The 27,961-nt window shown below is 41.8% G+C and overlaps 2 protein-coding genes across 13 annotated transcripts in view; both read right to left on the reverse strand.

Annotated features, from left to right (window-relative positions):
- Nucleotides 1-45: 45 nt before the first annotated feature.
- cyb5r3 (cytochrome b5 reductase 3) lies at nucleotides 46-5,104 on the reverse strand. Its single transcript, XM_028400030.1, has 9 exons — nucleotides 4,967-5,104; nucleotides 4,547-4,672; nucleotides 4,355-4,427; nucleotides 4,081-4,187; nucleotides 3,868-3,997; nucleotides 3,704-3,787; nucleotides 1,531-1,616; nucleotides 1,314-1,413; nucleotides 46-755 (listed from the first exon to the last, which is right to left on the reverse strand). The coding sequence occupies exons 1-9, from the start codon at nucleotides 4,985-4,987 to the stop codon at nucleotides 583-585; spliced, it is 900 nt and encodes a 299-aa protein (XP_028255831.1). The 5' UTR covers nucleotides 4,988-5,104; the 3' UTR covers nucleotides 46-582.
- A 4,346-nt stretch (nucleotides 5,105-9,450) lies between these two features.
- The window catches only part of syt1a (synaptotagmin Ia), a 133,398-nt gene continuing 114,887 nt past the window's right edge, over nucleotides 9,451-27,961 (reverse strand). For all 12 annotated transcript variants that reach the window (XM_028400021.1, XM_028400019.1, XM_028400020.1 and 9 more), the window contains 5 exons: nucleotides 24,277-24,444; nucleotides 23,386-23,553; nucleotides 20,114-20,231; nucleotides 13,590-13,723; nucleotides 9,451-10,789 (listed from right to left, as the gene is read on the reverse strand). In XM_028400021.1, the coding sequence (XP_028255822.1) occupies nucleotides 10,583-10,789; nucleotides 13,590-13,723; nucleotides 20,114-20,231; nucleotides 23,386-23,553; nucleotides 24,277-24,444 (795 nt within the window). In that variant the 3' untranslated portion in view covers nucleotides 9,451-10,582. The remainder of the gene's footprint in view (nucleotides 10,790-13,589; nucleotides 13,724-20,113; nucleotides 20,232-23,385; nucleotides 23,554-24,276; nucleotides 24,445-27,961) is intronic.

The following is a 27,961-nucleotide window of genomic DNA, read 5'->3' on the forward strand; positions in this document are numbered from 1 at the left end:
TTCTTCTTTGGTTTAAACAGCACAAAACGACAGAGGCATCAATAATTCGACTGCACTTGTTTATGTTGCATCTCCTTATCAGACTCGTAGCCACAGATCACTGAGAACATGTTGACAGATAAACAGCAAACAAATTCTCAACAGTCACAAAGGAATAATAACTATAAATGAATTCTTTAGCTGTGCAGTGAAAAAAAGCTTTGCAGGTGTTAAGGCACTCCGAAAAAACTGCCAGTAAACCTTCTGAAACCAAACGAGGCCGCTCAGCTCAGCCATTACATGATTAAAACCACATCCTCATTTAAAGCCAAACATCTGAAAACGTGCACAATAACCCTCCTCTCACACACACACACACACACACCGCTCTCTGTCCAAACGTCCTGCTACACACACTTACATAGGTTGGTCCTTGCTGTGATTGTGTTGCATCATAAACATCCTGGCATATATATACGTTTACATAGTGCAGCACTCATGGCAGCAGCTGTACAAGTGCTTTAATGCTTTCAGGGCAGCTAAATATGTAACAGGACGTCCTTAAACACCCAAACCTGAACCCTCTGCGGGATGGACGGACGTCTAGAAAGTGAACCTGCGACTGTCGGAGTGGCCCACTTTGTCCAGGTTGGGGTTGCAGGCGAACTGGATCATCGGTGGCGGTCCGCACATCAGGATGAGCGTGTCGTCGCCGGGAGGTGGCAGATGTTCCCTCACCATGTCCTCACTGATGAAGCCTTGACTGTACTCCCAATCTGTAACACACAGACAGGCCTTAGGTTAGAAAACACAACATTTCACTCACTACTGACACCTGCTGGAGAAACGGACCATAATGCACAGTCAAATACTTAGATTTGACTATGTTGGAGTTGATAGTCAAAACAGTTAAACTGTTTCAGATTTATCTACAAGCCACATAAAAACCACACACCACAGGACAACAGTCTGGATGTGTAACAACTCACCATGAGACATGAGAGTGCAACCATGATACTTCAGGTGTTCTCACTCCTACAGATACAAACATCTGACTAGCACTCCTTCCTCTGGGAATCTCAAGTAGAATTCTCATTCCATCAATGTAGGCAACCTGTAACTTCTGCATGCTAGATTTTCTTTATAAGATGACCACAGATAGGCGGTGTGGAGTGGTGCACAGCATGCTTTGAACAGAGCCACTTTAACTTGAGTAGAACAACAGCTAAACTTACATGTAATGGTGTTTGCCTGAGCATATAACCTAAAACACTGTCTGTCTCTAAAGGGGACAGATATACTTGTTCTCAGCTGTTGTGTGTTGTTGGACTTACTGTCGGGTGCTTTGTCGACAGTGAACCACAGGTTGAAGCGGTCCGGGTGGTTTGCCTGAATCTCCTCCAGCTCCGGTCGCAGCAGGATGTCTTTCTCAGTCTAACCACAGGACGAAGGGGGGGGGGGGGGGGAGTCTGGATTAAATCCACAACACCTCCGTACTTTGTTACCTAAAGGGCAAAATATTTATACTGATACTACACATGTGACACTGACCTGGTTGGCAAACAGCAGGTGACAAACAGTTTTGTCCTGAGGATCCTTCATCACTGCTGTGATGAGCTGGAGCATCGGAGTAATTCCTGATAACACACATAATAACAAAAAAAGGGTCACAATTCAATGTTCTTAAATAATATGATCAAAAGCTTGTGGACATCCATGTGCACAATGATTAAAAAACCGGGCTGATCTGTGATCAGTGTTAATTTTGGCAGCAATTTCTGATTTCGTTTTTATTTTAGTCTTGTGACTAAAATGTCATTTGATTTTAGTCACGTTTTAGTCATCAACATTTTTTAACTTTTAGTCTTGTTTTAGTCGACTAAATATCAAATAATTTTAGTCGACTAAATCTGCCGTGGATTTAGTCGACTAAAATTGTATGATACATATTTTTCATGAAATATTTAAGGTTTGATTGTGCAATAAAAACAGGCACAGCTTTAACTTGTGTTATTTGAAACAAACGTCTCTTTATTTAATTGCTATTACCTTTTCACAAAAGCAGCAGTGAACAGTGAGCTGCTCTCCCTGAATACACTGTTCAGTCATGACCTTCTTCATGAATCCTCCATAACTACAGCAAAACACTTCAGTGACAACTTAGAAACAGGTCGCATGCTGTAAAACCATCAGCAGCGGTGTCTTCATTTATAGATTTTGTTACGTGTGTCTTTGAACGGAAATTAAGATGACTCCTCTGCAAATGTCGCTTCAGGTTTATTGTGTTTTTACCGCTGATAGTCGCTCCACACGGTTTGCAAACCATCTTGTTTGTCTTGACATCAAACGTGTCTGTGTGTCTGTTCTCCTGTTTTGTGTGACCATGCATGAGTACGCCTTCTTCCAGCATTGCGGCGCAACGTCCTCACGCAGAGAGATCACTTCTGATTGGCTCTCTGCCGCCGTCTCCTGATTCGTCCCTCCCTTCCACAAACAAAATTTGCTCTGATTGGATCTCGTCTCCATCAATAATTTCGTCTCGTTTTTATTCGTTGACGAAAGTGTCAATACATTTCGTCTTCGTTTTTGGCACCATGCGTTAGTTTTTATTTCGTTATCGTCTCATTTTTATCAGCAAAAAAAGGTCGTTAACGAAAACTATGACGAAAATGATTCGTCAACAAAATTAACACTGTCTGTGATCTGATCAGGTAAAATGACCAACATTGTGGTTTCGAATTAAGGCCACAGAGCAGGTGGACAAGGCCTGATGTTTTGGCTGTTGCCATTTTTTAAGGGAGGAGTTGAAGATTACAGAGGGCTCTTTGCAGGCTCATAATCATATTAACTGTGTTATTATGATGTTACAATAATTTACTTCATAAACACTGTATTGTAATAAAGAAGACTTTAAGTAAAGTTTGAGCCCACTGGAGCATCTTTACTAAAGAGGTGAATACAGTCAAAGAATGCTCATTTTAACAAGTCACCCCCTAGTGGCCATAATAAAGAATGCAATGCAATGCAAAGAATGCTCATTAAGAGCAAGGTTTTATCAAACTGGCAACCATCAACCATGGGCTGAAAAATGAGGCCAATGCTGGAGTGGCTTCAGCTGCAATACAATGGTCAGCTGACGGAAACAGCTTAGTCATTTCCTTCGTTACGGTTGCTATGCCTGATGAGCTATCCCAAAGGGAAATATGGGTAAACTAGGATCTAAAAGAGCCAGGCAGAGGGGAATGCAGTCTGCTTTTGTGAGGTATGTCCACGACATTATTTGTCAATGATCAGACACCATCATCAAAATTGATGCGAAAGCACCCGAGTGCAAGCGGCAGACACCACACGTCCCGTTTATACACTCCTGAGAAACCGTGATCATTAATCAACAATACACACTGGACCTCATAAAGGAAAGAGCTACAGAACAGTGTTGTACAAGTTCTCCCCACGAATGGCACAAGCCCAGGGGGACAAAAATAAAGGCTGTACCGACGTCATCGCTAGTGGTCGCTAATGTACACCTGCAGCAGTGACCTACTGACGGCCGTTACTCCCACCAATCAGTGTGGTACCATTCGCTACATAATATTTGTGTTATCTGTGAACAACAATGCCATTTTTCAAACCAGTGTGCAGATACTCTTTAGGTCATTGTTTACATTCACACTTCTGCTCGTTGTCTGTGGTTTTATAAATGTCAGTGGGCGTTTCCTCTCACCTGTCCCTCCAGCGATCATGCCCACATTTCTGGCCGTCTTGGTCACAGCTGGAGACTTTTTGTCTGGCTGAATTGCAAACTCTCCTGCAGAGGGAAAGTTAGAGCATCAGAGCAGAGGTACTTCAGCTTGGCCTGGCCCTTCATTCATCACACAGACTGCTCACCTCTGCCTTTGTAGTTGAGCAGACCGCTGGGTCCTCTGAAATCAATGGTGTCGTTGATTTTGAGGCTTTCCAGGTACTGACTCATCTTCCCGCCCTCTGGGAACTTAGGGTGGATGCCTTTAAAGTAAATCTATCAAGTGTGCAAAGAGACTCTGTAAACAATAAACCCAGGCCTTTACACACAATCCTCAACACTCTTCTTCAGCCTTTCACCTTCACCACCAGGTCCACGAAGCCTTTGTCATCATCGCTGGAGACCGGCGTGTACGGACGGACGACCAGCTTCCCGTCAATTTTGGCAGACAAATAAATGTGCTGCCCTGAAAAGATGAAAACAGAGACACTATTATCACACCTTAATTTAACAGACACACAAACACAGGATGTTTTGTTGCTTCCTCTTGTAGCAATGTTTTGTCTTTCAGATGCATTATCAATAAAAACTGTAATTTTGTTAAATATTGATTATATGCATGCTGATACTGACCGATAGGGAGACCGAGGACGTGTTCAGGACTCGGCAGCGCAAAGCGGAACTTTCTCGTGTCATGGCTGACAATCTGAATAAGCAACAAACTGTTGAGTTTCCTCATAAATACACATACAAGAGTACTGGTGGTACATGAACGCATCAGCTACATTACAGAGAAACGCAGTGTGTATTTTGCAGACCGTTTACCTCTTTGTCTATGAGCCGCAGTGCATATTTAATGGTGGGGTCCTCTAAGGTGATGGCGGGTCTCCTCTTGGAGAAGAGCAGTCTGAAGATGAGGTTGATGATGCCGTCAAAGCCGCTTCGGATCAGCTGTGATGATGAAGGTCAAAAAGTGGAAGATTAGTGACTTACAGCGGCTGCAGCAGCTAGCTGTTAGCTCACTGACAGCTCAGCGGGGCGTTGTCTCACTAAAGTCAACCCCACTGTTTCTTGTTTAATCCTTAACAGGAGAAATGAGTCATGGACATTCCTGTGGACAGGCCCGAGTCAGCTCCAAGCAGAACTGCACACGGAGCCTGAGCTAAAGTTAGTTAGCCTCGGCCAATGCAGAAAAACTAGCTCAAGCAAAATGCCGTTAGCAGCTTTGTATGAATGTGTACTCACGCCAATGATGTAGGACAACATTTTCAGAGAGTTTCCAAAACCGGAGACGTGTGTGTGAGTGCAGAGAGCGGCACCAGGTGACTGTGTGGAAACTACTTCTAACAGCGCCGAAACCACCTGTGCAGCTAGCTAGCACGGAGAAAGACTTCCGGTCACTGCTTACGAAAATAAAAGCACGACTTTAACAATTAATGGTCGTTTGTTTATTTATGGCACAAATACCACTGGGTTATAAAATATGTGTTAGTTAGAATCCATATTTAATAAATTTGTAAATCTTTTAATGACACATTCAAGCGGAATAAGCGTAAATAAGACAGACTTTCATTTAGCTTCCGGTGGTGCCCCTTAACTTCACACACCGGAAGCTCAGACGTCACTTCCTCATAAAGCCTGGATTTTCAAACTAAAAAAGTTTGCGTGGAATAAACACACATGGAAAAACAATATTAGAAGTGATACAGACCGCATTAACCATGGACATCACAGACAATTTTATTTAAAGTGAAAATCGAACTTATCTTTAATTAGGTTACTTTAAAATATTGAACATCATTCTACTAAATGAACATCCTACGGAAGGGGAGACTTTAATTACTCTTTTTTTTCTTTTCTTGTTTCATGCTGTAGACAAAATGTTGAATCATGAAAACTTGTCAGTTACAATATATGTTTTATTTGTTTATTTCGTCCTGTGACATCAATTTACAAACACTACACTTTATATTTGGACATTTTGGTGTTCAGACACAGAACGTTTGCCACACATTTGATTAAATGTGTCTTTGTACTTTGTATGAGTGAATCATAAGAACGTGAGTTTTAAAGCGTACACACTACCAATATTCTGATGCGGTCGTATTTGTGCTTTTATTTCGAAGGCTCTTGACTTATTATTATACCAGGTTTAAAAATTAAAATAATAAGACTCTGTGGGGGGTGGCACCTAAAACTCACACTCCACCTTAAGGCTTATCAATGATTTGAAAATCACCTTGATTGACAATATTGACATAAATTGTTCTCTGCTTCTTTCATGTCCAAAAAAGACGGGGTTTTGGTAAAAAAATGTGTAAAAAATTGATGCAAAACAAACTGCATCTGTCCCTAAATAATGTAGTATAAATATAGAATCCAGTCTGCAGATCTATAAGTCTTCATCCCCGGAATGCTCTCAGCATCACATTCAGCTGAGCATCGATGTGACATCATGTTTTGGTGGAGGACAGACTCTTGTTCCCGTTCTCTGGGTCTACTTCACATTTGGTAAATATTCACTAATAGAAATTGATTTGTGCTCTGGGCAAAATGGAAAAACATCATCCCCTTATATTTATCATTGTGCAGTTACACTGTTCGACCTTTAGGTGGCAGTAGTGTCCTTTTTATACGACCTGCTGCCGTGGAGGATTGGAAACGTGGAGGAGCGAACAGCATCATCAGCATCATTTGTCACGCACAGAGCACGGAGACACTTTCCTGTTTGATGTGAGAGGAGTTTGGAGTCTGCTGATCAATAGCAGTGATCATAATAATAAAGGTTTGTGTTTCATAAATTAAACCTGCTGAGTGGCAGCAAACACGACATGATAAGCTTCTGTATCAACAGGAAATAAAACATTTTTATTGATCATTTGTGTATATGAAGTTATATAACAACAGTCAGAAAACTCCACAGAGTGAATCACTACACAAAGTGAAACAAAACTGTAAAACACCTCATCAAAAATGAAGGTATACACAGCAAAGATAACCGTCAGCGGCTCGCCGTCACCGCGAGCGATATGGCAGGAAAAAACACCCCAAACAGTTCTACGAGATTACAGAGAAAATTTCCACGCACAAAATACTCAAGCAGGCAGCTGATATACACAAAGGCAACTAGGATCTTTCTACAGCATCAGATTCTAATACTTTACACAGCTTTGCTTTTGGAAGGTCAGTCTGCTCACTGTGGAGAATCTGGACCTCCTGGTCACACAGGGAGCTCTCATATGTCTGAGGGGAGAATTAGTCACGCATGCGTACTTTGGTAGGAAACTGTCAGAGGAGCATTGATGGCTTGTTGCTTTGTCGTCTAAACCCCCCCCCCCCACTCTCCCTTTACACTGATGGGCTCTGTACAGAGGAGGATTATGGTCACGTTCTGACGTTTCTGGGTTTAAAGTGGTGAATTTAGACTTTACATTATTAAGATTAAAGTGAAAAGTTAGAATTCTTTCTTAAAATTTACTAAAAATTACTTAAAATTTGAAGACTTTTCTGAGACTTCTGAGATTAATATAAAAACTACAACTTTTTCCATCTGAGATTAAAATTAAAATAGAATTCAGAGTTGTATTTTCTCAGATTATTTTATACTACTGTCTGTATTCTGAGCTCTTAAATGTTTAAAACCAAAATCAGAATTCAGACTTTGGTTTTTAAATTCTTTCCTTACATTTTCTCAGATTAAAGACAGATTATACCATGCCACCATGCTCTCCTGGGGTCCATCCTGATGAATCCCCTCTGTTCTGTTACACACTTTGCCCCTGTCAGGATTCGTTTTTTCTTTCTGTTTTGATTGGATAATTCCTTCAGTACCTTTTTATATTGAACATATCAGGCTGTGTTCCTTGTACTTTAATCCATATTTTTTTAAATCTGAAGCTGTACTGGAACTCATGGATCTACAAAACATGTCAAACAAAGTCCTCCTCGGATGGAGCAGGATTGGGAATGCAGCTGTAGTAAAGTATATTCAATCATTTTTGGAATGCTATCAGACGGGGAGGTTTTTACCCCACAGGGTTATGAAATGAATTCATAACAAAATTACCATATATTTCAATTATTATTATTTTTTACAACAAAAGTGCAAAGTACATCTAATCTCACGGTTAAAATAATCTACACCAACACAGTCCATACTGTACATTCATCTCCAATAGAAAAGGCTTCTGAACCAACAGTAACGAATAAAAACTGAGAAACGGATGAACGATGGTGAAATAAAGATCTGGATGGAAGATAGAACAATGTTTTGCAGCTGAATAATCGTACTTATGTCACATATTGAATCTAGATATACGTTTTTGACAGGTGTATATATACATGGTGTGTGTCTAAGGGGTTTGAATCTGGTTTGGTATTAAACTAAGACTCCCTGAAACTCCTGATGCCGGAACTGTGTGCAAGAAGAGAAAAGGAACCTGCGAAAACGGAGCAGACCCTACACAGAGGTGGACAAGCTGAACCTGCTGTACGTGTGCTGTGTCCTAACCATTTCACTGGAAAGGAGGAACATCTCTCTGGACTGGATTCATCCTCTATAGAGTTGTTTGTCTTTTGTTGTTGTTGTTGTCTCCACATTAACACTATGGGATGAACATACAAGTATTGCACAGTGCTCAACAAAATGCTGTGTGAAGCAACCCATTCTTTTTTTTTGGCTGCGTGACGTCAGGTGACACCACGCTCTCTCTCTCTCTCTCTGTCTCTCTCTCTCTCGTTCTCTCTATCTTTGTGTGTAGAAGGGAAAAATGGCGTTAAACGCTACGACATCACTACAGAACAAACTGGTTTGGCTACCTACTGATAAGTCTACATCTCTAAGCACACACGGCAGTCACAGTGATACACAAAGCAGTCCTCAGAGACTCCTATGGAATGACAAGTAGCTTTTTTCATAATAGTGCTATCAACTACACAATAACATTGAAAACATTTAGAAAGTCCTCCTGAAGCTAGCATCGAGTATACGCAAGAGGTTCCTCCAAGATAAGAGACTTCATGGTTTTCATGGATTAAAATGTATCCCTCTCCTAATTGGACCCGTAGTAAAGGACATGATGGACTAATAGCCTACGCAGACCATTAACTTGTACGGTTATTTCCTGCTCTCCTGGTGTCGTCCTGCACCAGCAAGAAAACTGAACTGATGTAAGCACTGTTGGCTGAAACATGATTTGTCATTGTTGCTTTTACATTTTTTTTTGTTTGTTTTTTTTGTTTGTTTTGTTTTTAAGTCAAGCCGATAACACAGGAAGATCTCTGGCTCCCCCTGCAGGTCGTCTAGCCTAACCATTGCCTCAAAAGAAACAAAAAGAATTCTTAAGAATTCTTAAGAAGCTAGGTCAAAGACATCCAGTGCAAAACAGCAGCCACATAAACGTTAAAATTGGCAGTAAAACATGGCTAGCTCTATTGTCACTGTGAGAAGGCAACGCAAAGCAAAGACTGCGATTCAGGGCACCACTGCAGCCAAAGACATTGTTCCCGATAAACCAAAGCTACAACCACTATAGCAAGTGGGAGTGTGCATGAAGAGATGCTCTCTACATGAGGCACCTCCCTGGAAATGGCAGTGTTTAGAAACTCGCTTCACCTCCGTCCCAAAGTTGATTTTTTTAAATCCTCTCCTCTGATTGAAGGCAAGGGGATCGTGTCAGAAGAGCGTCCCCTGGTGTCAGTAGATCTCCCCCTCCCTCCCCCCTGTCCCGGCCTTTAGTAAAGATTGTAAAAAAAAAAAAAAAAAATAATCATGCAGTTTACTAAAAATATTCAGACGCTGAGTTGCTCTAAAAAACAGTCCTCTTAAAACCGGAGCCACGACTCTTTGTGTGTTAAATGTTTTTTCCTCAGAGATCGGACCCCAGCCTAAATGCCAAAAACCTTCAACACGGACGAAGAAGAAAGCAAAATATACGAGTTTAAGGACACAATGGCTACAGCTTGGTGCTTTTTTTTCCTTTTTTTGTTTTTAAATTATGTGGGGTCTGGTTGTTGTTTTGAGGATAAGTGAAGAAGACGAGGACCTGTTTCAGAAACTGCCAAATATGGGAAAAAAAGGAAATGCTAACTGGTTTCTGGTAACACATACTGTCAGTCCTCGGATCGAGAAATAAGTAGAAAAAGTCGTAAGAAATCATGTGCTTGTATAATTTCCAGCAGCATAAATATTTGTTTTTTCCCACAGAACCATAGTAGTTAATGGCCTTGTATTCAGGAGTTTTGTGTGAATATATTCGTCTGTGATGATCCTTAAAGCCAGACGGCGTCCTTTACGGTGTGAATATATATTTTCACTAGCAGGTTGGGATTCATTTTCTTTTTTTCTTCTGGTATGCAATAAGGTAATAAGGTAGAATTTTTAAATCCTGGGATATATAATATTGGCTTTCCTCTATATCTTTACATAATTTAAAATAGAACATCTTATTAAAAACATCAAGATATACACAGATTAGGAAACGGGTAACAACATACAAACACATAAACTAGAAATCATTTTTGTCTGCATACTTATATATACAACTGTGGTACAATAAATTCTTTCAGTCATGCGCTATCTATACAGATCATATTGCTTAAAAGAAGGGGGCTTTTGGTCGGGCAGTGAAGGGCTTAAAGATGGGAATTTAAAAAAAAATCAGAGTAATGAAAATAACAACAAGAGGTGAGAACCTGATAGAAAAAAAGCAGAGAACAGGATGTCACAGAAACAAGGGTCAAATCAATTAAAGGCAGAGGAGGAAAAGGGGTGGAGTTACATGGATGGACCCATATATCACTGAGGTATTTACACATACTGGCTAAAGAGTACTACAAGGCAGGAACTGAAAGGATCCCTGCCTATTTCTTGGTGGAGAGCTGAGCATCCACCTCCTCCTCAGGCTTCAGCACGTGCCACTGGGCGATGGGTCTCCTGGGGTTGGCCAGCATGTCGGACCAGTGGCGCAGCTCCGTCCCCGAGCTGTTGAGGCCCACAAAGACCTTGCCGATGGCATCGTTCTTGCCGATCTTGTCATAGTCCAGAACAGTTATAACAACTTGCACTTTCTGTGGACGGAGAAGAACAGGGAGAAAGAGAAGTAAATGGAGGTGTCGTCAGCGTATGGACGTAAAAATCTTTGGTTTGTCTCAATAAAAACATGAACTGGTTTACAGAATTGACTGACATCATAATTTCATTTCATATTTTATCCCTTGTCGTTTGTTGTCATTCATCTATTTCTGCCAAATAAAAAACAAAAAAAAAATCATAAATGTAAAACAGTATTAGAGTAGAATAATGTGCATGCCTTATGTAGCATTCCTGATTATTTGCCTGAGTAGTAATTCAAAGAAAGAGCTGCTCCTTCAGACATTAATGTTGATTAACAGTAACAGACACTCAGAGCCAAGCACAGCAGAATGTTTGATTACTCAGAGGTCTGAGGCTCGGCCTCTGCATGTGTGTGTGTGTGTATTTATTCAAAGGGACGCCGCAAAGAGGACTGATCTGGGCGTCAATCTCTGGCAGAGAATATGAATTAGTGGACAAAGCGTCCTGATTAAGTTTCGATCCAGTGAGATGGGGCTGCTGACACCTGCATGAGCTCGGAGGCACTGTTGTAAAAGAGCATGCCTAATACGCCATGTAATGAAATCCTGGAGGAAGTGGCCAGATGGCCAGTTGGGGTTAGTTGATTTTTAAAGAGACAGCGCACCTTTAAATTGCTCATCAATATGAGGCTTTCTTTGATAGAAAATTAGCCGACTGTGGATAATCAACCACTAAGCAGACAGTTTGTCCTTGCGGACACCGACTTCTAACAAAAATAGTTATAATATGGACCTGTGCTAAAAGAACAGCTCAGAATTTGGAGGAAAATACACTTCTTATAGTGATAACCAGACTGTGGTTAGCTGCACAGAGTTTCAAACAGGATTCAAATATATAAACATGTTTACATTTTAAAGTGCTAATAAGTCTGCTTTTTGTTTGCTGTCTCCTTCTGCTTCCACTTTTTATGCTAAGCTAGGCTAATGGGATTTATTCATCTAATTTCATATATATATATATATAAGCAATATTTAAAGGACCATTGAGTTGGATTTTTGCCTCGGAACGAGCCTCTGATGTCGATGTCCTCAGGGAGCAGTATTCACTTCATTGCAATCTCTAAACTCACCACTAGATGTCACTAAATCCTGCACAGTGGTCCTTTAAACACTGTGAAGAAAATGTGTATAGAACATGTGTTACATAAATTAACTGGTCCTCAGAGGATGTGTGAGTTTATAAAAGCCTATAGGTGTAAACAAATACATCTAAATGGTGTCACGGAGTGCTTCACAGCTAATTGTGTGTGTCAGTCAATAACAAACCTTCTGCTCAGTGTGACCAGATAGACCAATTAAAAGCACTGTTTGTAATTCCCACGCAATCTCCCAGACAATTAAAATCTTTCGATCGGTACCTTGAAAAGTCTGAAGGTCAAGTTTAACTTCGCCTCTGCTGATAAATGCCGTTAATTTGCAGCTTTCTATGTGGAGTCTGTATAATTTGTTGTAAAAGTTAACGAGAACAAAAACTTTTCAGCCTGACAAATCGATTAACAGATGAAACTGTATTCCCTCAAACTGCAGACCGAGGAAATACTGTGGAAGGCAAGTGTGTAATTAAAAGTCACCGCAGCCTTCCAGTGTTTTCACTGAACATCAGACACGATACAGCCAGAGGCCTAAAGAGCTGTCAGTTCATTAGTTTAACATTTACAACAACCTCTTTGCTTTGGTAACTGCTGTTCAGCTGATTCGTCACAGTGGAATTAGTCCTTTTAAGGGTGTTTCATGCTCTCTTAACTTTTAGGAGTGTTCAGTAAACCTGACCAATGACAAGTTTATAATTTAATCAATTTTTTAAAGATGTTTCTTGTGGATAAGAAACGTACATTTCTCCAGCACAGTAAGGCTTTGATTAAGGTGGGGCTGATTGGGATCAGCTGTGCTTAGATTGATTCTGGTACCAAACCAGTGATTTGTGAGCTGTGACAGGCCTAATCAATGATTTGACTGAATTACCGTCATGCTGAGGAGATAATCGTGTTTGTTTCCATTTGTTGTCTGGCACAGTTCATGCATTTGTGTTCTAACTTCACACTTGACTGCTCCTGATGAGGGAGCACAGACTACAGGATTTGTTAAACCTACTAAAGCCAAGTGAACTCAGGAAACTCATGATGACCACAGACCACAAACAAACCAGCTGGTGGCGGTAATGCAGCAATTTGTTGTTTTCAAACTGCCAACAAACTTAAAGAAGAAGAAAAAAAACAAAGAAGAAGAAGAAGTAAACAAACACGGATGACCATCAGCTAGCTGCTGGGAAAAAAAACGTGAAGTAGCTTTATATTCCTGCTACTTCCTGGCATCTTCTGAAGGTATCTCCCGTGCTCCACCTTCTCTTTTCATTGGCCACTGGCAACACGTGTTCGATTAGTGTGAATGTGATCAAAGATTCAAACATGTTTGAATAACTGCGACTGGGGTCGGTTTGCACCGCAGCTTAAGTGTTGAGCTAAATGATGCTGCGGATGGTTATCAAGCTACAAACAGCACGGACACCCTTCAGATTAACAGTGCAGAGAATCACATCCACTGAGCACTGAACTGACTTAAACTGAACAACTGACGCTGATCTGGACTGAAGTGTCTTTGATTATACTGTTACAATGAACAGCCCCTAAACTGATTATTTGGTAAATGAGCTCCCCCTTATCAATCGCTAATGAGCGACTAAATATCTGCTGCCTGCTCTGATGACGCCTAACGACTGTGACTAAAACACGGGTTTTGCAGACGAATGGATCTGTACCTGGATTTGTTCAAACGGGACTTCAAAGCTAAAGGACTCGTTGTAGTAAGGGTTGAGGGTGTTCTTCTTGATTGTCGTCTTCTTCTTCTTCAGCCTCTTGCCGTTTTGCATCAGGTGGATCTTCACATATGGATCTGCAAAAAAAAGAGAATGATTTCATGTGTTTTTAAAAAGATACTTTAGAAACTTTGACGAGGTGTAATGAGCTAAACTTAATGTTTGGTCTGGAGCTTATCGCAGCTGTCAATGGGCAAGAGGCCAGCCGCCAGGCTATCACAGGGCTAACACAGAGACAAATAACCATTCACACACACATCTACAGCCAATTTACAGTCTCCAATTAACCTCCAATTGTCATCATGCACGTCTTTGGAATGTGTGAGGAAGACAATACTTTCATTGCTGGACCAGTAATTTGATTTTAAATGGACATTTAAGCCAAAACAATGAGCTCAAAGACTCTACAATGCCTCAGAGAACAGGGGGAGACTGCAGAGCTGGATTCTTTACAAACATCTTGTCCAGGATACAAAAACACAGATTAACAGCTCCGGACCAGGTGGGCTGCCGTCCTGTGCGCTTACATCTCTCAGTTAACCTTTGTCCATTAAAGAGCCTCATTGTCATCTGTCCAAATGACATCTCGAGTGGCACCTGAGTGGTCCGTCTTGTCCGTCCTTGTCCACTTTGCAGCAATCAGGCTGAGTGTGTCTGAAAACAGTGAATCACTCATCGCTTTTCGTTCATGACGTGACACCACTCCTCCTGATTTGTTTACGTTCTTCACATCAAACTGAAGGAGGGCAGTTATCATCAAGGTTTGGATTTAAATCAGATATTTAGAACTAAAACAGACCCAGCACTTCCTCACAGGAAGCTGATTGGTCCTGATTGATTTTATGATCTCATTAATTTGGCCTTGTTAAGTATACTGCCTGAAAGAAGTAGAGAAATGTTTAGGCCGTATAATGGAAAAAAATAACTAAATTAACCACAATGTGTGAGGAAAGACAAACAAACAAGCAGAATTATCTCAGAAATGCTAATGAGGCTAACAATATTCCCTCTAACCACTGAACCTCTGAGCCGTGCATCAGTATGTAGTAAGACTGAATCGACGCTTATAATTAGTTGTCGAAGCACCACTTGCTCTGATAATCTGGATTTATCTGTGGATCACATATCCACAAAGTCTTTCTAATGCCTTCGGATTTTTGATGTGAGGGCAGCTCTGAAAGAAAAAAAATCTCTGTTTTTAGTTGGAACATTGTGGGATTTCTAGCAAAAGCAAATGCTGAACAAGCTTAGCTGCCTAATCTTTTATCCAATTTGGGGGGGATAAGGACCCGACTGTAGACTGGTCCCGGGCAGCTGACGTGCATACAGAAAGAAAACAGCACAAACAGAGTCAGATGGAGGAAAAGCAGCAGCATAAATAGATGACAGAGACATGAGTGAAAAGGTAACAGGCTCCTAATGGAGTGGGTGTCCATTATTACTCCCCTGCTGAGAGGAGCTGGAGTGGCGGGATGAGAGAAACACTGAAGGAGGACTGTGCATGTGTCATCACTTTGTGTAGGGAATGAAAATATCCAACAGCATCTAAATGAGGAGACCCACAGAGGCTGCAGTGTACGCTGGTTTTATCAATAAAATCATTCATACTACAAGGCCTTTTTCTTTCAGATAATCTCAGATTTCGGAGCTGTACTCTGTCAGGCTGTCACATCTCTGTGCTGAACTCTTGGCAGTACTGTCACATTTCACAGGGATTATTTGACACTAACCTTGAATCGGCAGGCAGACTCCCGTCTCATTAGGAGGGAGGTCAAAAGGGCAAAGATGGTCTGGAAAGTATATCTCACATTAGCTCAGGAAGCCAACATACATGAGATGTTAGCTCCCTGAGGTACAAATCTATCCCAGCCTGAGTGTCAATCATTCATTAATCTATCGAAACAGTTGCCTAATGGATTAATAATCTGAAACCTGGGCCCAATAAATCAATAAGGACAAAAATGTTTGGCATAAATCTGCTAGCAGGCTGCTGCTGCAGTGCCCAAATACACTGCAGTTCCTCAAGTGGCCACTTGAGGGTTGCTCCAAAAGTGAAGTCAATCTCCATAAACATGCAGTTTTGGTGTCTGTGGTTCATCCATTCATGATGTTTAGGCATAATTATGGGCACGACTACTATGGCTACTACAACAACATTGCTAGCTGTCAAGCTGCACAAAAAAGGGCTTTAAAAAGCTCCATGCACTTTGCTTCTATACAGTGAAATAAAGAGGGGATTAATGATTTCATACAGCTGTTTACATTAAAATAATACTAGTGACACTTCCACTGGTAACTGTGCCTGGATAAACACAATACAACAACTGAATGGGATTATGCAAGATAACCCCGTCTCAGGCTTAAAAAAAGGAACACCTGTGGCGCCACATCGCTGCCATCCAGCTGCCCTTATCTTTGCAGCCAGCAGATGAGAGTTTGGCATTATTGAGTTTTGGGAGGCTCGGCGTACCTCATATCCGGCCCATTTTACCGTCTCATCCCAGACGGATGTAATCTCTCCCATTTTATGGATGAATGGCAGCGCTCGTGATGCAAGAGCGCTTCCTCACATATGTGTACAGCACAGAGGCTTGTCTTCACTATCCGGAGGGTTACTCAACTGAGTCCTGGATCTCGGCCACGGTTTTATGAGGCGATGCACTATCAGCCGTCCATACATTTCCCGCAGGAGGACGCTGGTCTGTGGATGAGCTCTGAGCCAGAGACGCTGCAGAGATACTGAAGCTGTTTAAATCCAAAGAGGTTACTTACACTTAGTACTTCAAGCTGTGAGTCATTACCAGCTGTGACTCTGTTTTGGATTATTTTAGTAGGTAGTACTGATCAAAGCTGAAGCTACTGTAAACTACACTATGTACACACAGTTGCTTGTTTTCCTCGAATATTCCAGAGTGTGACCGTTGAGGGTGCTGGCAGAGTTGTGCCAAATGAGCACCAATACAAGCGGTGTTAAATATAGCCTGGCTGTCATCTTAGCTTTCCTCCCATCATTTTGGATTTGCCATGGTGGGTGCACCCAGGGGTGACTGTCGGTTTAGTTTTACACACTCAGCTCAGGGGTGAATCACACACAATTCCACACAAACAGAAGCGTTTACAGTGCCGCTCTCCACCTGAGGTGCAAACCCATGTAAAAAACCGCCTCCGTAAAATCTGACCCAGGTCTTGCTTGTACTATACACAAGTCTTCTAGCTCATCTTTTTCAAAGTTATCTACACTGAAGCAAACATTTGAAACAAAGGACAAAATAAATGATGCATTCCCTAATTGCTTTCTTCTCTGTGAGCCTTCATGCCCACTTCCGTTCTGACGTGAAGAAAACCTCTTAGTCTGACCAGCCGTGGGAGCAAAACAAATAAACCCCCCAGCTGAGAGGTCTGATAGTGAGCTGGAGCACACCGGGTCGGAGCAGTGCAGCTTCATTACCGCCGACACGGCGCCTCCGTGCTTTGATAACCTCCCCCACTGTTGGCCATTACCTGGTTATGCACCGCCTCACAGCCCTCTGGGACGTCTTCAGAGGTACAAATAGAAGTGGGACAAAACACTTTCCCTTTTGCTGCCTCGGCCTCTTAAGCGTGTCCTCATATTGAGCTGCTTCCAGACTCTTAGCCTTTGTGGGTGAAAACACGTTTAAGTGGGACTCACCTGGGAGACAGTGCAGTAGTTGGAAGTACAGTAAAATGCATCGTTTTATTAAACAAACAATAGGATCATTTTCACTCTCCCCTTGCTCAATATAGGACAATGCATGTGTGGAAGGTTCAGAGAGTTGTTGACTCACGTCTCAGTTTTCTATCCATTCATCTGTTCTCCAATTTATTTAGTCCATCAGGGCCGTAGTAGGAACAGGGGGAGCAGAGACAACCAACAACCTCCTTCTGGGGGATCCAGTTACTCCTAAGGCCATCTGGAAGATTTAATCTGTGTAGCAAGCCCTGGGCTTGGTTCAGTCCTTGAAGCAGGAGCCCACCATGTGGCTACATCACCTCAACAGACTGCTCTCCATGCAGAGGAGCAACAGTCTGCTCTCTGTCCAGAGTCTGTCTGGGTTTCCAAACTTCCAGACTCTTCATCACTAAACTACATGGTACACCAGGGTAATGTTAGTAACAGGTGGAGGCACACACACACCAGGCTTCTCCTGGAGGATCGTAGCTTGGCCCCAGAGCATCCGTCTAGCTGGCTGCCCCTCTTCATCCATTAGTCAACCAGGGACGTGGTAGTTACAGGTAAAAGGAAGACACCAGACCTCTATAGTATAATTTCTCCAGTGAGTCCCTCCACCCAGCTGGCCCTACCAGGTTTAAAAGGAAGGCAACCTGATCCAGTCCACCTCAACTGGATTTTGCATACTTTTGGGACTCAGGTACTACCCCTTCGTCTTAATGTCCTTTCCGCCCACTGGAACTTCCTGCTTCTTAGCCTCAACATAATGGGTGTGTATTGTAACTATACATTGTGGAGTCTGCTGAAGTAGAGAGAGGAGTAACTTGTCTGTAATGAGACTGGGATTATTTTAAGACGACAGCTAAAGAACATGCTGCTCGGTGCATCACTGCTGTTAAACAGCAGCGCTCCTGAGAAGCCTCGAAAGTCAACTTCACTTCAAACACTGTTCAAAAGTTTGTTTTTTTTTGGTAAGAAACACAGCATGAGGGCAGGTTTGGGGGTGGGGGGGATTCATGAGAGCAAATCAAAAGAATTATTTCTGATTATACATTGGTTAATGATAATTCCCACATCTTCCACTGTGAGCCATAATTAGGCATGGTAAACAGGATGACAATAGAGGAGAAGGCTGATCCCAGGCCATCAATTACTTGTCCTCCTCCTTAAGCTCTGACTGAGCCGCCCTGTGGATGGAGGCTAATTATTGTTATTAGAGACCTGCCCATTATTTCATCCATCTGCTACACATTTAAGTCCATTCTCAGAAGAGGAAAGCTACTAACAAAAATCAAAACTTAAACTGCAATTTAGAGTATATTCTGGTTGTATGCAATTACAGACAAGCACTGTGCAATTACTGCATGCTAATAATTCACCCTGAAAACCACAGAAGAGTGCACACAGATGAAACATGCTCCAATTAAATGTGACGTACAGTATGTGGTGTCAAAATGTCTGGCTACCCCGTCATTTCCCCGCACTGTATGAGAGAATCTTGGCTCTCAAAGTGAACAAATTCACACCACTTTTTTCATTCTGGCCACTTGATGTGGCTGACAGCTCAAAATGTTGACAATCCCATGATGCAAATGTGCACAGGTGAGAGCTAATGCCAGTATCATAAAATGGCAGCGGGGGAGTTTTTTCCCATTCTTTCCAGCCAAATGGCTGCTCACACTGGTCTGTTAGATGAAAGGGAGCTCTGAGCTTTTAATGTGCACCGTGTTACAGTACTGCAGGTTGTTTAGGCTTATATGGAGAGACCGGGCTGTCAAGCAGAAAGCAAGTGGACCCAGGTGTATGGTAATTGCAGCAGAAAAGAGTCGAGGCGGGAGGGAAGAGCACACCGGGGAATTCAAAATGAAGAAAGTCAAAGGAGGAGGAGGAGGGGGGAGGGGGGGTGGGGGTGCAACTTATTGTGTGATTTCTGATTTGTGTGCATGCAGGGCTGTCCAGAATAAAACAACAGCAAAGCAGTGAATTCTGCAGTGTAAAATGGGCCAGGGTGTATCTTTACAATGAAAAATAATATATTCTGCCACATGTAGCACCCATTACCTCTTTGTGCAGTCTGTATGTGTGTGTTAGTATACAAGTATAAAGAACAGGTCTAATTGGTGTTTAAACGTTTAATCTATAACCAAGGTTAAATATGTTTTATTAATCATATAATGCTGCAATGCAAAATCCTTTTCACGTCACTACACTTTGCATTAATAGATAAAAAAGCTTGATGCAACTGTTTTGAAGTCAGCACTCATTGTAGTGCCTAAAATGTTTGCACAGTTGTTTGTGTTTTGATTTAAAGTTGTTATGTGCACACAGCTGCCTCTGCTATGCACCTCTGCCCACATCGCTCCCAGAGGAAAAACACAGCTTGAAAAAATGAGACTCTTCTGTTTCCACCTCACAGTGAGACATTAAAAGTTGACTACGAGTGGAAACCCACAGTGGAGTTGTTTTAGAGATTGATTTTGGGGTCCCTAAATAAAACATCTGTGCCTCCTCGGCTGGTGCAAACAGAAGCCCTGCTGTTGTTTGTATATGTTCCACTCATGAACCTGTGGGTGTAGGACTTCCATCCCCTTTCGTTCGGTTACCATGACATCAGATGCCATCTATTGATCCTAAATAAGTTTGTGCTGGAGCTACACTGCGGCGGGAACGACCAGTTATGTGTATGGATGGTGGTTAAACAGAGGCAAAGTGAGTGCTGCGCTACATGTGTAATTACAGACAAAGACCATGTCAGACTCCTTTCAGCGATCCTCACCTGACAAGCCTCCCACGTCCATTTTCTTCAGGTTTTTGGCCTCCAGGATGACCACGGTCAGCTTGCCAGCAGTGGGAACGTATCGCAGGGAGAAGCAGATATCGCCCAGCTTCTCTTGCTGTGAAGAGACACCACAGGAGGGGAGAGCAGTTTTATATAGTGTCTACTTAATCCAAAGTTACTGCATCAAATGGTCAGAGCATTAGCGAGAGGCTTCATGAGAGGAAAGAGAAGCTTGTACAATGCAGTGTACGTTTTTTGTATGCATTCATTATTTGGATTTATAATGTGTCATTTGAGTCCTCCAGCAGAGATGTCTTAAAGTGACATTTGAAAATGGATATTTGTACTACATGACCAGAGAAAACAGCAAAAAAACACCCAGAATGCACAGAGCCTGTTTCCTTCTGCTAATAAAAACAAAAGTTTTGAGGCATTAAAGTGAGTTTAAACACCAATAAATAAACTGCTTCATTGTATGCGCTAACCAGGCATACTGTATGTTTTCACAAAGAAATGTTGCTGTTACTCTGTCGATACATGTGTGTGCACATCCTGGTTCTTTTGGGGATCATGAAGTTTGTATGCAGCGCTCTCCTGTTCATGTGTGGCCCAAATATTTCCTATAGAATTGAGCAAAAATGTGTAATTTGCAGCTTTGGAGTCCACCAGATGAAGCATTTTTGTTTTTTAAGCTGATAAATAAACTGGTAGGAGGGTGAACTTCCTTCATGTAACACACTTTGTAATGATGAGAAGCTGGTTGAAAATCTGTGAAGTTTCCCTTCAAGGTGCAGAATATCAGCACTGCTAAGCGTGTTTTAAATTACAGCACAACAACTGTGTGGAACATACGGACATCACAACAAAAATAAAGAAGATTGATGGACACCAGATTTCTGAGGCAAATTTGCATGCACAAATATCGTCTAATGTATTGTGCATTCACAACACTGGTGATCAGGACAAGCTGTTACCAATGTTAGTCATCATGTGAGCCAGCTGTCTGCTGTCCTGTTGTGTGAACCAACAACAAAATTCAAAGTAGCAGAAACCAAAAGTAGGGCAGACACACTCAGGTTTAAAATGTATTTTTTATGATGAGTCAATCAACAGTTTAAAAGTCTGAATAGTATCAGTTTGATGACAGGGGTCAGGTTTTAATCAACACAAACACACACTAACTGGAGGCTCGCCAGTGAAGGAGCCAGAGTTAATTATGCCCGTCGAGAGCAGTGACTGGGTGCTTTCATACTTCCTGTGAACCGGAAAAGGCCAACTGCTGCTTCTTCAACTTAAAGGGCAGTTTTGGAACTCTGCAGCTCATATTTGACCTTAAAAGCAAAGGGGATGGGTGAAGTATTAAACCTGAGTTTATGAAAGCAGCTCTTTTATTTGTGTATTTAAACGTACGTAGCTCTGTTTCTTTATTATTATTATTATTATTAATAATAAATCCTTAAAAACATGGTTTTGATCCTTTTTGGCTTCTTACCGCCTAAAACTAATCGACTGTGACGTCTCTATGGGTTGTGTGATCTTGAAGGGCTGAGAGTACTCAGCATTTAGCAGGAAAATAGATCAAAGAGTGCAGAGAAACAAAGTGAAGAGCAAATGATTTCCTGCTGGAGGAAGATGATTTTTTTGATGTGGTCTAGTGGCCATAAACATTCAGCAGTCAATCTGCTTTAAATCAATTACACAAAGTTGCTTTTAGAACATACACTAAATCATTTTATGGTTTATTAAGTCAGTCAACGTTTTTCTTTGTTTTGTTTTCTTCTGTGGCTGTGATTGCCCACACATGCTGTTTCCCACATTGTCAGCTAATCAATCATCACCAACTTGATGACCAACATGAAATCTGATTGATTGGTTGTAATGAATTGTTTTTTTTACTCTGTTAAGTGAGTCACTTCTTGGCCCTGTGTGGTAAAATGTGCTACATGAATAAGGCTGTTATTACTGACACACTGTCTACAGACCAAGACCACTATTTAAGTAATATATACACTACCGAAGTTTTGGGTCACCAGGCCAGTTCTGTAGCTTCTCTGATCAGCATAACAGTTCAGCTGTGCTAACATCATTTCACAGGATTTTTGTAATCACCAATTAGCCTTTTAACATGATTAGCTAACACAATGTACCATTAGCACACAGGAGTGATGGTTGCTGGAAAAGTGCCTCTGGATACCTTTGTATATATTCCATCAAAAATCAGCCTTTTCTAACTAGAATAGTCATTTACCACATTAACAATGTCTAGACTGTATGTCTGATTACTTTAATGATATCTTCATTATAGAAAAAGTTTAAAAAAAAATACAATAAATCAAGACATTTCCAAGTGACCCCAAACTTTTGAACGGTAGTGTAAGTTCTGGGTTAATATTTGATCTGATTTTTTAAATTTTTGGTTTCATGTTATACATATACTACCCCTTTCTTTTTGTTACTATTTTATGACTTTGGACATAATTTAGTGTTTGTCTGGAACGTTTATGTAAGTTGTGATGCTGTTGTCTCAGTAAACAGCTGAGTTTGGAATGACTTGATGCAGAAACTGGTCACACAGAAGAGGACCAAACCAGTTCTCTGTTGGTCTACTGAAATTTTAGAACTATGCCTAAACACTCACTAGGAACACTGTTTCTAAGAATGTAGTTTTGTTATATTCTTTATAGATTTTAGACTTGATGAATACGTGAAATTCCCAAAGTGTGGATCTTCTCTCTGCTGAGCACTGCCAAGGTTTGCTCCAGTGTCTAAACCCTGGTGTTAAACTGTCAGGTGCAGCTGTGCAACCAAACATTCAGGAAGTCTAGTGATGCCCTTCAACTCCAACAACACCACGACCATTCTACACTGTTATAATTAACCTTTAAATCAACCCGGCATAATGCTAAAAATAAGGCTGGCAACATGTGCTATATGCCATGACATTTACCATGAAAATTGAATCTCCTGAACTGCTGCCTGGAAAGTTGCACTTCCATTAATTGAAGGAGGGGAAGTGTGGACATATGATTAAGTGACATTTCCAGGAGAGATGGATTATACCAGCCGCAGCAACACATTTGTGGTTTAAGCACAAATGTGTTGCTGAACACAGTAATGATTACGGTATCACTTAATGCATCACTTGTTATTATTGAATCAGCAGCTACTGCATGTACACATCTGTGTTGGACATGAGACACGTATCACAAAGAGATTTCAGACCTATTCATTTTCCATGTTGTAAGGAGTGATGGTGTCATAAATCATACCTCCTCCTTCTCAGCACTCTGCAGATCCCTCCACTCCTCTGTTATGTGGCTGAAGTCCACCTTGTTCATGGGCACCTTGATGTCGCCAATGGCATCATGCTTAGAAAAACGGTCGAAATCGTACACCGTCATCACCAGTGTCTTCCCGCCCAGCTCTATATAGGGGACCTGAAGAACAAAGTGTTTTATTAGATTGTGATTGAAATTCACAGCAACACACTGGCAGATGTTTAAAGATGTGCATGCTATGATAATTAGCATGCTAACAGTGGCTAATCTTTGCAGTTTTTCACCTGTAAGTCACAGTTCGGAGTGCAGACTGTATAGACAGAAGGAGCTTATAGATGAAGCTAAGTGTGAGGAATCAGGCTGTACATGTCTGTGCGTGTGTTTCTATGGGGACTCAATGTTAAGACATAAACTTAATAAATCAAGCAATGTACCTTCCAGGTTTGTTTTAAATGATGCATCACAGATTTTAAATTAAACATTATATAAAAAAACACACACACACACACATAAATTGTGTGTTGCAGTGGATATCACATCACATTATGCTTAAACTACACCAAACACCTGCGCTCTACACTCTCGGCTGAATAACAAAACTTTTTTCCACTACTGAGCAACAGCCACACATCCGTTATGGCTGAGGAAAGGCCAGGGTGTAGCGGTGCATCTGCCTGTGTTAATCCCAATCACAATGAGCCCCAGTATGTGAGTGTAACCGTGTGTGTGTGAGACAGATATTCTGTCAGGCGCTTGTTAATTTGCCAGCTGGTTACTGTCTCCACACCTTCCCAGCATTCAAGGCTGCATGCAAATCAGATTGCCAGTGCAAGCAAAAGATCTGCGGCTTGTACTGCCTTTGAAGTTTAACTTTCAACGCACCTTGAAGGTGAACTGCTCGTTGAAGACGGGGTTGAGGGTCTTCCTGTGGACCTTGGTTTCAAACTTCTTCTTCTTGTCAGGCAGCAGGTAGACCTTCACGTATGGGTCGGATGTGCCGCCCATGTCCATAGCAGGCAGCTCGGCTGCCTGAATGATCCCCACTATGAGCTGAGAAGATGAGGAGGAGTAGAACAGTGAAAGTGTGTCTGTGAATCCAATTATCATAACTCCTACTCTCATCCCACCAACATCCTTGCAGAGAACTTGAGACCTCCTAATCAGACCCGAAGAAACATTGGATTTTTTCCACACTTATCTTCTATTGCCAGCAATTACTCCTTCATAATGGTGGCCTAAAGATCATTCAGTCACATTTTTCCTGAGATATGGCTCTTATATCAGAGGGTTATGTCAGCAGCTGCAAGAGAGTTTGTAAAGGTCAGGACGTGTCAGACTAGGAACGAGAGGACTGTTTTTCTTCACATAAGGCTGATAATTGATAACCACAATGGGGGGCCAGGGAGGCTGATTGACCTGCCAGTCAGAGCCTCTACTCAAAGACCTCTCAAGAGGTCCAGCTAGTCAGTCAATCATCTTCCTATCAGGCAGCCATCAAGCAGCAATCTGGAGGCTGACCAGGGCACCATACAGCCCTACAGCTGTCAGGAGCTGCATCAGTTTACTGTGTGGAGTTAGCAGTGAAGCGGTGGAGACTAAACATGTGGGAGACAATGACCTCCAGGTGGCAATCAGCACAAAACATAACCATCAACATGACAAAAAAAACACATTTAATAGGTTCCAATATCTCAGGTTTGATAAGCTGTGCCGCCTTTTTTGTTAACTACAACAACATGTTGATTTTCCAACTGCTCCCTTTGTTTGTTTGAACTTTGTCTTGGTGTTTTTGGATACACCACTTCCAATTGTTGGTGACAATGGATGTTTGGCTGAAGTAGTGATAAATGCCCTGCTACAAACATGCCAACACTCTTTGGCTTCATCTGATGATGAGGATGAACAGCTTCACTCGTAGGCTGTCTGGTCCTGGATTTTTAACCATCCTTTGGAAACGTAGATGGCAACAACAAAACACACACAAAAACGTGCTTTGTACTTTGTAAAATGTGTGAGGTGCATGTCAGGCTGTTGCCAAATTTGCCTTTTTGTTAGATCACTTGGTTTTGGCAGTGTGGGTCTCAGTCGGTCTCAGCATTTCCTTGCACTCACTTGAAAGGCATCCCTGACCATCAACATTTACACATGGAAAGCCTCATCCCTGTAAGTGCGTATATGGAAAGCCTAAGGCATCCCGGACCTTCCATGTTGCATCTGCACCACTGACAGCTGGTATGACCACACCGGCAGCAGTGCTGGTTTCAGTAAGTGTTTTGGCTTATTTTCATAGGATGGTGGTGAGATTGCAGCAGGTCATCATGAGATGATTCACAGCACACAAACACACACGTGGTTTCACAAACATGACAACAATAAGCACACACAAACACATGATGGAAAGTAAGGGACATCGTTGATTAAGCAACTGCGCTCCAGGTTATGCACAACATTTTCATGACACCACTGAAAACACGAAGCACTGTGAATCGGATTCTGTCGTGACTTGAAAAAGCATCACTTTGACATAAATATTATTTTCTGCTGTACACCTGCTGCATGTACCCTTTCAGGAGAGCTCACTGTGAAATAGTTACATACCTCAAGACGAACAATTATTCTGGCTGTCATCTACCTTAACCTAAATGGAACCACGTCATGCTCTGCAGTGCTGCGAGGCAGCACTTGGATTTTAAGTGCAGCAATTTATCCGTGCATGCTGTCCTCCTGATTTCCAGCCATCCATCAGCACAGTCAGAGGGAGACACAGCATGTCACACCATCTTTACTGGGTAAGGCGCTGATGCTTGAGGAGAGATTAGAGCAGGACGTGAATAGAAATGTTGATATGCAGTTAGCTAATAGTGTCTTTTTTATATTATTTTTTATGATTCTCTATGACACTAAGCGTGCTCACAACTGAAGAGAGGGTTTCCTAAAGCCTCTTACTAATAAAATCATGTATAAACTGCCGTAAACTGTTTTTAAATTGAGTCCACTGAGCTTATAATTTTCTTAAAATTGGTTAAAATGAACAGAATGATACTTTAAAAAAACCCATTACAATAAGTGAGTAATTTGGTGTTTTCTGGTAATTCTGCAGCTGCTCCCACTTTTCTTGTGCACTGCTTACCCTGTGATATAAGTGTACAAAACTGCAACTTCTGACTATTGTGACAAATAACATCAGTTAAACTGTTTGTTCCCTTTGCAGCATCTTTGACGTGGTCCACAACAGCATCACTATCACAAAATGAAGACGTGGTAGTCTGAGGGCACAAATCAGGTGAACAGGAAAGGTGTGGGACCGTGGTGGACTTGTGGGTTTGAGTGCTATCCTGGTGTTAATTTCAAAGATCCAGGTCGTCCACCGACAGCACACAGAAAACAGAGGCCATCGACTGGGCCTATATCATTTTAGTTCTTTGGTATGTGACTGACGCCATTTCCCTTTGGACTAAAACCCCAAAACAGTGTAAACATATGGGGATAAAGAAAACATTTGAGTAGCAGCAGGTGTGTGATTTCAGTGAACATCAGACTAAGCAGCACACCTTTGAGAGTAAAAACCAAAACTAACAGCGGCTGTGTTTGCACATCTGTGTGGGTTTTTCTCTTTCACCCTCACATATTTGTTTGTGAGTTACTCTTCAGTCCGGTGAGCAGCACACTGACCAGGATGGTGATTCAGCCTTTGGCACCTTATTTTGGTGGGCTTTGTCCCAGTGCACCACGCTGCAACTCCACAAACACACACACTTCCAAAAGAAAACCAATAAGAACCGGCCTTCCTAGCTAACAGCCAGTCTCCCTGGCAGTGGCTTTGCTGGAAATGAAGTGACCATCAGAAATAAAGAAATAATGTGAATGTTTTGAAATTCATACCCCCTTTAATAATGAGTTTGAAATTCACATATTCTGACTGGACACAATGCAATAGGGCTGCTCTTGACCTGCAAAAGGAGCAATGAATATGGTAATGATGCTGAAAGCAGGAATGACATTATAATTCTCTCCCTGCTGTGCTGAGAGGGCTCTTTGTGGTTCATTTGCTGTGTATTTGCCTGATGTGGCCGCGTCGCTGCTCCCTGAATGATTTGGATCTTTTACAAAACCTTTCGTCTCATTAGTGTATAAACCCAGTGTCATCAGCACCAGAGGCAGCAGCCATTTGCGGTGGTTAACAGACAGAAACTAAGCAGAGACTTTTTGCCATGAGGACCTGACATTAATCTGCAAAGTCTTCTCTCATTCGGCCTGATCTCCTCACCTTCAGTCTTTGTACACAGACACACCGGTGTTTCCCTTTTTTTCTTGGCAGGGTGGAAGAGGTACTGACTGAAAGAGTTTTAGGCTATCATAGCTCTCATTTGAAAGACAGACAATTAATTACTTAGCAGTGCTTCCAGCAGGATCTTAAAGGAGAAGCACATTTTCTAACATCTGAGTCAAATTAGAGTGAATAACTCATGTCTAAGAAGATTATAGTTCAGTGATACACACATGGGTTGATTGCCTGTTTTACATGTGGGATAGGATCATTTGCATGACGTGGCTGGCAACTTTAACT

The sequence above is a fragment of the Parambassis ranga genome, chromosome 2 (genome assembly GCF_900634625.1).
Source record: "Parambassis ranga chromosome 2, fParRan2.1, whole genome shotgun sequence".
Lineage (NCBI taxonomy): Eukaryota > Metazoa > Chordata > Actinopteri > Ambassidae > Parambassis > Parambassis ranga.